This window comes from Limulus polyphemus, unplaced genomic scaffold, assembly GCF_000517525.1.
Source record: "Limulus polyphemus unplaced genomic scaffold, Limulus_polyphemus-2.1.2 Scaffold5952, whole genome shotgun sequence".
NCBI lineage: Eukaryota > Metazoa > Arthropoda > Merostomata > Xiphosura > Limulidae > Limulus > Limulus polyphemus.
In genome coordinates this window covers 2,097-14,680 of record NW_013671562.1, presented here as the reverse complement: position 1 = coordinate 14,680, position 12,584 = coordinate 2,097, and the positions used below count along the sequence as shown (strand labels likewise).

Sequence of the window (12,584 nt, the reverse complement as noted above, 5' to 3'; positions counted from 1 at the left end):
ACTATGACATTAATTACACCAAATTTCTAGCTTGATAAACTAAATACTATGACATTAATTACACCAAATTTCTAGCTTGATAAACTGAATACTACGATATAAACTACACCTAAATTTTAACTTAACTAACTTAATGGTACGACATAAGCTATACCTAAGTCATAGCTTAACCAACTAAATCATACGGCATAAACTAAATATAAGTTCTAACTTAACCAACTTAATAGTACGACATAAGTTATACCTAAGTCATAGCTTAACCAACTAAATCATACGGCATAAACTAAATATAAGTTCTAACTTAACCAACTTAATAGTACGACATAAGCTATACCTAAGTCATAGCTTAACCAACTAAATCATACGGCATAAACTAAATATAAGTTCTAACTTAACCAACTTAATAGTACGGCATAAACTACACCTATGTTCTAAGTTAATCACTAAACTAAATATTACAATATGATTTAAATATCAACTTGAACACTAAAACAACTAAATACTACGGCGTAAGTTACATATCTATTTCAAGAAAATTACGCAACTAAACTACACATAAACTCTGGCGTAACCAACTGAACAGTTCGATATAAACTACGTATAAATTTGAAACTAACCAACTAAATAATACAGCATAAACTACATTTAAGTTTCAAGATACCTAAATAACTAGTATTTTCTGAATTAGAAAATTATACTGGACTGAATGCACGTTACAAATTCTATACAGTATTAAAGTCAGTCAGTCGCATAGCAATTTAAAAGTATAACATTAGCTAACATATAATAATTGTATACAATATAAAAATGTAACAACATATTTCGTAAACTGTGTATCATATTTATTATAATATTATATGAATTTTATATAAATAATATATAAAACTGGCGATAACCAGATGCATAACCTTTAAAACTTATACATAATATTTAAGTTGAGCAGTTATCATTATTATCATATAAATCATATGATGTGTACAGCTCTTTGATATTATATAAACTATACGACATGGTTTACTAGATGAATATTGCTGTATAAACTAGATATAATACTTAAGTTTATAAGTTTACATTGATATATATGCTACACAAAAGAGTTAAGTTGACAAGTTGCACCTTGTTATATAAACTAGATATAATATAAAGTTTCATATTGTTAAATAAGGTATATAAAAAGTTATCCACTTGCACATTATTACTTAGTTAAAAACAACATGGCATTTTTCCATTTCACATGAACATATAAACTTTATATGGCACTTGTTCAGAGAAACACATTACACTAATACTTGTAAGCACACTGTTACTTATTGTAGAAAACACGATCCATGTTAAGACAGGTATTTTTCTAAACATGTGCATGTTTTCTACAATATCGTTGTTTGTTAACTTCTGCTATATATGATACTTAAGTTGACGTGTTGCACATTATTACAATGTCTTAAAACAATATTTAGTTTGACCAGTTTAAATTACTGTGTAAACAGTATATATAAACTATAATAACAAACCGTGCAGTTTCACAGTTTTAACGTCACAATATTTATGTTGACCAGTTTAAATTATTATGTAAACAGTATATATAAACTATAATAACAAACCGTGCAGTTTCACAGTTTTAACGTCACAATATTTATGTTGACCAGTTTAAATTATTATGTAAACAGTATGTATAAACTATAATAACAAACCGTGCAGTTTCACAGTTTTAACGTCACAATATTTATGTTGATCAGTTTAAATTATTATGTAAACAGTATATATAAAACTATAATAACAAACCGTGCAGTTTCACAGTTTTAACGTCACAATATTTATGAAACAGTTTTGTGCTGTGATTCGGTATATTTTGATTTCTGTACGTAATTTGAATAATAAAACTTTAATGTTAGTTGGCACCGAAAGAACAACACCGGTTTTCGTTTTCTCTCTTTAAAACATGTAATTGAAGGATCCAGATTATTTTACAAAAATCTGTTTTAGACAGGAGTGAAGTTAAAGTTAGAAATCTCCAAAAATCTACAACTCTTTTTACTTGTGAAAGGTCATCTTCTTTCATGGCACTTCCAGATTAAGACAACAATGGTTTCAGCAAAATAGGATTTTCACCAAAGCTGTCAACTTTCCTGTCAAAGTAAACTGCTTATATTGTCTTAGTAACCACGATTGTACTTTGTTATATCATTTGAAGTTGTAGAATGTCAGAATAAAATAAGAACACCTCTAGTATAATTGTAATTCGTTACACACACACAAAGGAAATGCAATTCCATAACAAGTATTACACGACCTTTCGCTAAACAAAATCCTTTGTCTCATGTGGTTTCTATGGATTTTCACAAATTACTATATTGTGTAATTGCTTTGGAGTTGCACTTTGCAACAATACTGTTATCAGTACTATAAGTGGTTTTATTATAGGGCATTGTGTTTTCACATTAATTGTAATTGCTTTGAAGTTGCACTTTGCAACAATACTGTTATCACTACTATAAGTGGTTTTATTATAGGGCATTGTGTTTTCACATTAATTGTAATTGCTTTGGAGTTGCACTTTGCAACAATACTGTTATCACTACTATAAGTGGTTTTATTATAGGGCATTGTGTTTTCACATTAATTGTAATTGCTTTGAAGTTGCACTTTGCAACAATACTGTTATCACTACTATAAGTGGTTTTATTATAGGGCATTGTGTTTTCACACTATTTTTTGTATATAATATTTCTAGCATTTCTATACAATATTTTCAGATATTATATGTGGTTTTTTTCCAAATGTTTTTCGTGGTTTTTCATATAATATTACCATATTTTCTATACGATTTTCCACAGTACAAATTACATAACAAGTTTTTCTTTTGTGTTCCCTGAAGCAGAAATGCTAGTTTAAATCGTGAATATAACTCACTTTTCTATAGCTCAGTTTTATAAAATGAACTGTGAACTCAATAAAATTAACAATTTTTAAATACTGAAGAACATAACGATAATGATTTGGATTCTTTTGGTAAATAGACGGCTGGACGATTAAGCGAACCTTGATACATAATCAAACTTATAAAATACACTGTATGGGAACATAATAATCCATATAGAAATCCTTTCGTTACTTCGTAGCTTATTGTAAAACGCCCACCTGTCGCAATCTGTCTTAAAAATATGTCCGACACCATTAAATATACCCGCCAACTCAACACGTCAGCCTAACAGATGCTACCGTCGAATTAACGCCAAAACCAGGCGCGACAAGCCTTACATTTACCTTTTTCTCTTGCTATGTTTGTGTCATCAGTGTTCTACCAAATTCTTATCCACAATGGTTTTTAAGCAATTTCTTGAGAAATTTTCAATTCTTTGATACGTTTTGATTAACTTGATTGTAAATTACATGTTAAGATATTCATGTTGTTTTATATGTATATAATGCGTTTTCCTATCAGATAATCTAGAACGAACTAATAATGTCGCTATACACGTATAGAATATGTGAACGTGTGCATATCAGTATGGAAAATACACTGACATTTTTTCACAACTCTGTTTGAAACATCTAAACACAGTACAGAGCAATGATGAAGAAGAAAGGTCCTACTTCCTATCAGCTATCGGGTTTCCTGTATCATGATTTATCTAGTTTTTATTGTTATGAAGGATATTTAATGTGTGTACTATATTATGTACCTTGTAGACTGTTTACCTGGTGATTTCCGTTTCTCAGTATATACACTTTCACACAGCTGTAGTAGGCCTGCATTCATGGTTTACTTTCGAACACCTCAAAAAACAATGATACAAAAAAAATAAAAAATTCAGACTGGGACTAACGCTACTGAAAAAAAAATACTACAAAGTCAAAACCTAAGCAGTTCTTTTTGAGTTGATAAAAAAATTGTTTTTGAAACACATAACCGGTAGCGTCATCTGGTGGTACCCATGTCTGTGTCTCTTTCAGCTCAAAATAGTTGTAAATTTAACAAGAACCCAATCGGAGTAGTTAATAGACATTTCTCAGTTATATATTTTAGACGAGATTCAGCTTTAACAACAATTCACAATTTATATGTATATCACTTTTACAATTACGTCTCCTAGTTCTTAAAAACTGATATTCAGCTGGTTAACAACAGTAACAAAAGGGACAAAATATTATGTCACAAAATGATGTGTTTATTGTTCCTGATTTCAACTTGTCATATATGATACAGCTATTTCAAGCTATATATATATATAGTACAGTTATTAACTATACAAATACAGATACAATAATATACATATGCAAAGTATAAACTCTGCAAAAAGAAACATTAAAACAGCAATAAGTATACAATATTTCACGCAAGCAAAATATAAAGATTTTTATCCAAATTCTGAAAATTCTGCACATTTAACTTTGGTGTTTTAACTACCATCACACTGTAAAACAGAAGCGTGCTATTTTTTTTTCTTCTTAAATTTTAAGATTTAAGCACAGATTAACCTCAAATTATCGAAACATTTACATCAGTATACAGTGAAATTTGAAGAGACTTTTCTGTTAACCTCATCTTTATGGATCCAAGCTTTAATGATTTGTGCTATATTTATTATACTATGATTTGTAAGGAACAGTTTGTCAAGTGTAACAAACACTCTTTACACTATGTGCTACATAAGAGACATCGAATCAGATCGTTGATTTAATGTCAGAAACGAATTAACTGACAATAACCGATATAGACAATATGTTATATTACTAATTCAAGACAAGTGACTTTAAAATTAGTTTGCTAGTTTTCTCAAACATTTGAAACCATAATAAAAAATATATAATCACAAACTGAAGATAACGTAGACACTAAAAAAGAAAGAAAGAAAAACACACGAAGGTTTACACAACACGAGAAACTGATTTTGGATTTTGCTCTCCTGGTTAATCTGTAAGGTGTGAATGGATGATATACTAAGTATGTATAACGCTTAAAACTATATCCTGCTAATATACTGTTCATATATATGGATTTAATACACTGTATTGGGCTGGTGGTTAAATAACGATTTCCTTCCTAGGGGTTTAAGAATTAAAAAACGTTTAACTGGAAAATAAAATCTGACACACTCTTTGATTCGAATAACTGCCTGTGATAAATCGTTTCCTATCAACTCTGAGAGCATTCTTTGTGTTAAGTTTGAGGTCAAGTAGCTTGTTTGCTTGCTAGAAGGTATTGTCAGGAGCCAGAATAAAACAAAATGTCATTGTAAACGAAATTTTTAAGGCTTAACTATTTTAAATGTATTCTAAGAAATGAAGTTTAATAAAAGCAATTTACAGAAGAGTTAAGGGAATAATGTTTACCACGAGTGACAAAACCGGGTAATCTTTACATCTCAACATTAAGTGGTAATAAGGGTAACTTATATGGTTTTCTTAGATCATATAGTGACTAGGAATATATAAGTTACCCAAACGATATTAAAGCGGTTCAGTCGAGAATAATTTTTAAAGCACCAAAAAAATTAAAAGACGGGCCCTTTCAACTGCTTTTTGAATCGTGTTTTATACACACACACTCTCATACAACAATATTGTGTTTTGGGACAACTAACGGGTAAATAAAAACAAATTGTTCTCAGTTATGAATCTTAAGGAATATCAAAACTAAAACCAGATGCTTAGGATTACCCTACATATTTCGCTTATACTTAAAACAATATAAAATACACACATACACATATATAATACGTACTCCAACTTTATATAATACAGTTAGTGCTCATAAGCAAACAAACTGTGCAGTTCATAATCTTATATCAGCATACATGAAAACACATGGAAAAACAGATTTTTTTCACATATGAAAACTAGAGAGAAATATATTCACAAGAAAACGGCAAAAACGATTTAAATACATTACATGATCATACATTTCATAAAACTGGACATTAATTAATGAATCAAAAAACAAACAAACGAATTTGTATTGAACTTATCTGGTTAATCCATAAAATTGCGGAATTTGCTTTAATACTTGCGTTTATAGCTATTTTAACTCGAGAAATAGTCTTATTTGATGGTTATGTGTTAATATATTAAGTTTGGAGATTCTCAGTTTTAAATTAACAGGATCATTTTCTCTATTTAATGTTAACTTGATCTATGTAATTATTTTAAAAAAAAACCTTTAACGTATACCAGATGAGATGAACAAATACATTTTGATCGGTCTCTTAAGGTTATCACTCTTGCTTAGAGGATTCGGTTGAGTTGTTCGAGGATTTCTATATTGCCTGATGTTATTTTTATTGATAAGTCAGTCAAGCAGAGCGCTAATTTGAAAAGCATTCAGGGAGTACTTCAAAAAAAACTTTAACCCTCACTAACGTTGTTTTCACAATGTTAGAACAAATAGTAATCTTTATCATTAAAAGCTGAAAATATTTCATGATGCCTTATTAATATTTTTTTTCCCGAATCACACAGCTCCAAACCGAAAACTCTTTCGTCAAAGCATTAACTAGAAATGCCAACATAACCTAGCTCTTATTGTCAGTATAGGTGGTCAGTAATTCTATATCTATAATCAGAGCAAATGTCAAGTCAGTATTTCTCCTGCAACTTAACAAGCGACACTATATTTTGAGAAAGGAAGTGATCTAAGAACACGAATGATTAAAAATCTAATGTGACGAACCACCTTGTACTAACGAAATATAGATCTAATTATCTAAGGAAGTGATCTAAGAACACGTATGATTAAAAATCTAATGTGACGAACCACCTTGTACTAACGAATTATAGATCTAATCATCTCTAGGCATTTCAATTTGTTCTGCCCTCAACGGAACTCCTCTACAGGAATAATTATGTTTCTTTTTTCTTAATAATTGGTATTGGAAATTAGATAACGAAAAGCAAGTTAACTTTTACAATAAAAGTAACAGCTGTTTATACGTCTGTGTGAGATACGAACTTTTAATCTACAATGTCTGTGACATTTTCCGCAATTTTAAAGATCTAATAAACTATTATAAAGAAGTGTTAAAGTTAGTAGCCACAGAATGTTGTTTGTGTTGAATCTGGGCGACAGTTATGGGTCGAAGAAGTGCACTTTTGGATCAACTTTTGGTGTTCCACTATTACTAATTGATTACACTCTTTCATTTAAACACAGGGAAACAACGAACAAGTTATCTGGTCATATACACGTCTGTTTTCCGGGCTATGCCGATATACACTTTCTCTTCTACTTACAAAGTTACAACAAACGCTAGATTATTTTAACAAACGAAAACTGTCTATAATATTCAATGGCAGCCTGTTATAACACGATACCGTTTCTGATAGCACTATGTAAAAGTACAGGGAGAAACTTTTACTTTGAAATTCTGCAATATTTTTAACGCAATTTTTACATCTCGTAGCCAATATCGCTGAGAGCTTTTGTTTTTAAAACATATAACCTTCTTTTTCTAAGGTTAAAACTATTATGTTTTCATGAATCACTAAAAGTGCTTTTCTTAACCTTGTTATCTTCTCTCTTTTTTTCTGGCAATAAGTAACATAACCTCGTTTAAAACCTTAATTTTTATAGTAATTAACGTCCTTTTTCAAACGTCACATTCTGTACAGAAATATATCAGGATTTTAATGATTGATCTGCTTTCAAGAAGTTTGTATAGCATTCATATGAGCATTGCTTTATTTATAGTTATTAAATTCGTTGACCTATGCCACTCCAAAATGTGTCTGTATAATAAACGTGCCACAGAATTGTTGCATACTTCCAAAAGTACACAACGGTATAGATATGCCACACACTAAAGTATACAGTGACGGGTTTAATTCACAAAACTGAACTGCATGTTATTATGACTATCATTAACTACATTTCATGATAAAAGGCTTCAGCGTATGACCTGAAATGTATCTTAATTTGAACCGTTAAAATAAGCATTCAAATTAATACTCAGTAAGAAGAAACCTATGATTCCAACGAAAACTCAGTCTACTTCTTAACCACTATAAATATTTATTTTACTATATTTTCCTTTTCTTTCCCTATGAAATCAAACAAATATTCCTTTATCATTATTATATTTTAATTCACACATTTGGTTCTTACTATAAGTTTACTAAGCTGTTGAATTTTTACATAGTTTTCAAGTTTAACATGTACCAGTTTCAAACTGTATGAGAGGGTTTACCTTCAGCTTTCCAAACGTCCGAGCTATTTTTAAAAGAAAACTGTGTCAATACGTTTATAGTGGTCTTCCGAGGTAGTCCTAAAACTGGCAGGTAACAATATAAAGAAGTAACATGAAAACACGGCAGACGGGCCTTACCTCACGTTAAGCGTTTTTCCAACGCTTGTCCAGTGTTTCGACTAGTTTAAAACGTGCCCTCTCTCACCTTTTGTTCTTTATTACAACTTGACCAAGCCGCAGTCCCATCTCGTTCATAAGTGTGTGTACAAGGACCTCGGCGTTGTCGGGAAGAGATACAAAACAGAATATTGGCACAAAAACACAACAATTAAGATGACGTCACATGAATATTATGTACAAGAAGTCCCAGATGTTCCTGGAATGAGCACAAAATTAATTAAATCTTCACTTCACTAACCAAACATAAGAAGGCCTTTATTTATACATTGCACTATTATGTAATAAGTCAGTTTAGGCCTAAGAATCACATGGCAAGTATATGATTTTCTTACAGAACTGTTATTAATCAAGCTGATAGCCCACAAGTCACGTGAGTTGTCAGTGAGCGGTCAGAGACTGGCCCATGGTAGAAATAGAATGGCTGGCTGAATGGGAAGGGGGTGAATGGAGCATAGGCGGGCTGTGTGAATGTGATGGGAGTTGACCGGGGCTGCCATTGAGGTAACCACCGTCAGCATGCCTCAGAAGCATGTCTTGGTTCCCGTCGTTTTTCTGTCCTCCTTTTGTTCCTCTGTTAGTCAGTGGGTTTCCTGCGACGTCGACATTCGGAGTCATTCTTTTCTCTTTCTGGCGACGGTTACAAAACCACACTCGTACCACTTCTTTCTCTAATTGCAGGCTATCGGCAAGACTTGAAATTTCTTGACCCACGGGCTTCGGCTGTCTGTGAAAGTGGTTTTCCAACGCTGTTTTTACAGATAATTCAATGCTTGTTCTCTTCTTCCGCTTGCGACCCTGAGAGGCGATTTTGTCTAACGATGTTGGGGAGCCGGTAGAGCTGTCAGCTTCTTCCAACCATTTAGCCAATAGTGGTTTCAGTTTACACATGTTTTTAAAACTTAGCTGCAGAGCTTCAAACCTACAGATGGTTGTTTGACTAAACACATTGCCGTAAAGCGTTCCTAAGGCTAAACCGACATCGGCCTGAGTGAAACCCAGCTTAATTCGTTTCTGTTTGAACTGTTTAGCAAAATTTTCGAGGTCTTCAGAATTAGGTGGTGGTGACTCACTAATTACAGCAGAGTCACTGTCAATTGACCTCGAGTCCAAACTACGATGATGTAGGGAATCATGATAATGATGATGGTGTGTGTTGTGGTCAGTGGGCAGATGCTGGGACATGTCCCTCATTATAGGCTGAAGTTGGCCACCTCCATGGGTCAGCATGCCGTTCATTCCATATGTTGGACGTTGTGGGGGGGATGATCCGTTTCCCGGGGGTGCCATTCCTGTCATATGAGGTGCTGCCAAAGACGAGGGGTGCCAGGGGTAGGACGCTGGTATGTGCTGTGAGGGACGGTGATGAGCGAGGGCGCCTGGGTGGAGTTCAGTCCCAGCATGATGTGGAGGTTTAATGTCCTGTAGACCCGGGTGAGCCATGCTGGACGGCCAAGTCCCTGGGTCTCCATGAGGGGAGAACCCAACCCACTGGGGATGAGGGCTAAGAGCGTGCCCGTTAGTGCTCTGATGTTGCGGAGGCATGTACTTAAACTCGGCAGAGTCGCGCATAAAACCGGTCTGCGAGCTGGCGAGCTGCATATCGCTGCTCCTACAAGCGTGTGTGCTCGTCAGAGAGACCACGCTACTTGTGGCTGTGTACAGACACTGTGAGGCGGTAGCCATTGTACAGAAGACATTGGCGCCGAGCTTATCTCACTTGCAAAACAAGTCTCGGCCTATTATGTAGTACCAACGTGGCCTCGCTTTAGAGAAAAGCCTCCACAGCATGGCGCTGATAGATAGACGATGATACTGTTGTTGATTGGTTAAAGCTGGGATGACGACATTCAAAAGGCGAGGCGTCACATGGTATATCACAACACTCCGGAACCCATTGGCTCCGATTTCAGTGGGTGACAAAGAAAGGAACGAGTAGTCTCTGGTCTAGACAGAACCGCACCCTTACCACGTTGTTAGGAGATACACTCAACAGTTCGATTGCTAAAAGCGCCTTCTTGTTGCTAAGGTCGAGATGTCGAATTTTATCTCCTGCTGCTAGCATGTGTAGTTAGACCTTAAAATAACGCAGACCTAAGGGCGGTGCTTACTCATGGGCGGGATCTATGATCTTCTGATTGACACGTTGACGTAATTATTGTCATCTTTACCTTGAGCAGCTGGCAGCGTGGCGTGTTCACCAAGTATGATTATTCGCGAGTCTGATTAGGCTAGTGGCTGACATTAAACAGTAGGTTACATTTATGTGTAGGCATTCTTTTTGTTCACTTTAGAAACCAACATGTTTTATTTTAAACTTTGAACAATAGAAAATATTTGATAATTCATGATAAACAAATTCTCCTTTGAACTGAATAATTTCACCTCATAAATAAAAGAATGAGATCAAATAAGCGTGTCTATCATAAAACCTGAATGTTTCGTTATTTTCTACTTCATTTTTGTTAAAAAATAAAATGAACAAAAGACATATTGCTAAGACCAGATGGATAAAATTTATATAATGAGACTACAGATCAGTGAATAAGGTTGTTCAAACACGTGTTTATAAATATTTTTTTTTTTTACAGTTTCCCAGTACAAAGACAAATTTTGAGATAATGCTAAAACCAACCTCGATACCTGACATGGATAGTTATGTAATTTAATCCAAAATAAAGCCTAAATTACACATAATATTCCGATAAAAAAATAAGAAATCCATTACAAACTTTATATAGCCAATTTTTACGAAATGTGTGTGTGTGTGACGATTCGTAGTAGCATATTTCAATAACTGTACTTATTCACCAAAACTCAATAAAGATTATGTGATTTGATTTTTCGATCATATATTTATGGAATTTCTTTTGTGTATAACTCTTATTTTTTAACTTCTTTTGTGGACCAACAGTATATATACATATATATTGCTAATTTAGTTATCGATAGAGGATAAGGTGTACTATAAGTTAGATGTGGATCAAATGGGTGACAACTCACAATAAAAATATCACTTAAATCATGTGCCTAAAAGACGTTTATTGTGTTGAACGTGCTGTAAACACTCTGGCTGAGTGCTTACGTATAGAGGGTTTCGACAGGAATTACTTCGTGTTTTACAGTAGTTAATTTATCTACTTATTATGAGCAATTGTAGATGAAATAGGTTCTAATTATTTAGGTTTTCCTCGAGAATTCGTTCCCGTATTCTTATTGAACGTATGCTATCTCTCGAGAATTAAATACGGCAATCATAGTAAATTATATACAATCCTCACCAATCTAGCACATCAAGAACTTACGCGTGAGCTTGAAAATTCAGAATATAGATAACGCGAGAATCTTCTTTTCTTTGTTCTTGTTTGGAATAATTGGATCATCATATTCATTAATCAGAAATAATTTCCTTGATAACATTATCAATATATGCACAGTCTTGACGATCGACTGTGAGTGTTTATATGACTGTAAACCTACTTTGATGAGAACGTATTATCTCCAAGGTTTTCACACCAGTTACCTCTACCTTGATATAGCGATAAGAGCTATTAAAAAAACTTCTACAATGCTTGTCTTTATATTTCAAAACTGAAACTTTTTCCAATCAGTTATTGTATCTACAATATTTACTTGAGAATGATTTAATGGATCTTCCAGTGCTAGAATGCCTGTTCTGGTGTAATTAAATTATTGTATTTTAATCTAACTTTTCGAGATATGCTGTCTATCGAACCTCCAGTATTCAGATCGTCTACATAGTAAAAACTATGAGAAATGTTCAAATAAGACTTAGAATTTTTATCCACTGAAATGTATTAGAAACGTAAAGGAAGCGAACAAAAATTCTGCTCAGCCCAAAGAAAATTGTCTCAAGTTTACTATATTTTGGTCTAGTTTCAAACTCGTGTACACCACAGATATTATCATAACGATCTTACGCAGATCAGCATGAAATATCAGCAGTAAGCTGAAATAGTTAAATCCCGATAGTTCTAATATATTGGATTAAACTTCCACTATTAAACAATTTGTGCTTTACAAAACGACAATAACTAGTTAGTTTCGGCTATAAAAACCGCTTGATTCCGTACAATTTGAGAAACCTATGCGATGATACTGATAAGTTAGATAAAAGGAACCACGTACCGAAGTGTAAACGTTATTTCTTATTATTCCGAAACACAACTGTCAGGATGAAATAAAATTTAAACAATAATTTTT

At 33.2% G+C, this 12,584-nt stretch overlaps 1 protein-coding gene across 1 annotated transcript; it reads right to left on the bottom strand.

Annotated features, from left to right (window-relative positions):
• Nucleotides 1–5,448: 5,448 nt before the first annotated feature.
• Nucleotides 5,449–10,064, bottom strand: LOC106473180 (POU domain, class 3, transcription factor 4-B-like). The gene has a single exon (XM_022401669.1). The coding sequence runs from the start codon at nucleotides 10,044–10,046 to the stop codon at nucleotides 8,742–8,744; it is 1,305 nt and encodes a 434-aa protein (XP_022257377.1). The 5' UTR covers nucleotides 10,047–10,064; the 3' UTR covers nucleotides 5,449–8,741.
• Nucleotides 10,065–12,584: the final 2,520 nt, after the last annotated feature.

What these genes read in the sequence shown, in the direction of transcription:
- LOC106473180 (XM_022401669.1), bottom strand. Translation starts at nt 10,046, where the DNA reads ATGGCTACCGCCTCACAGTGTCTGTACACAGCCACAAGTAGCGTGGTC.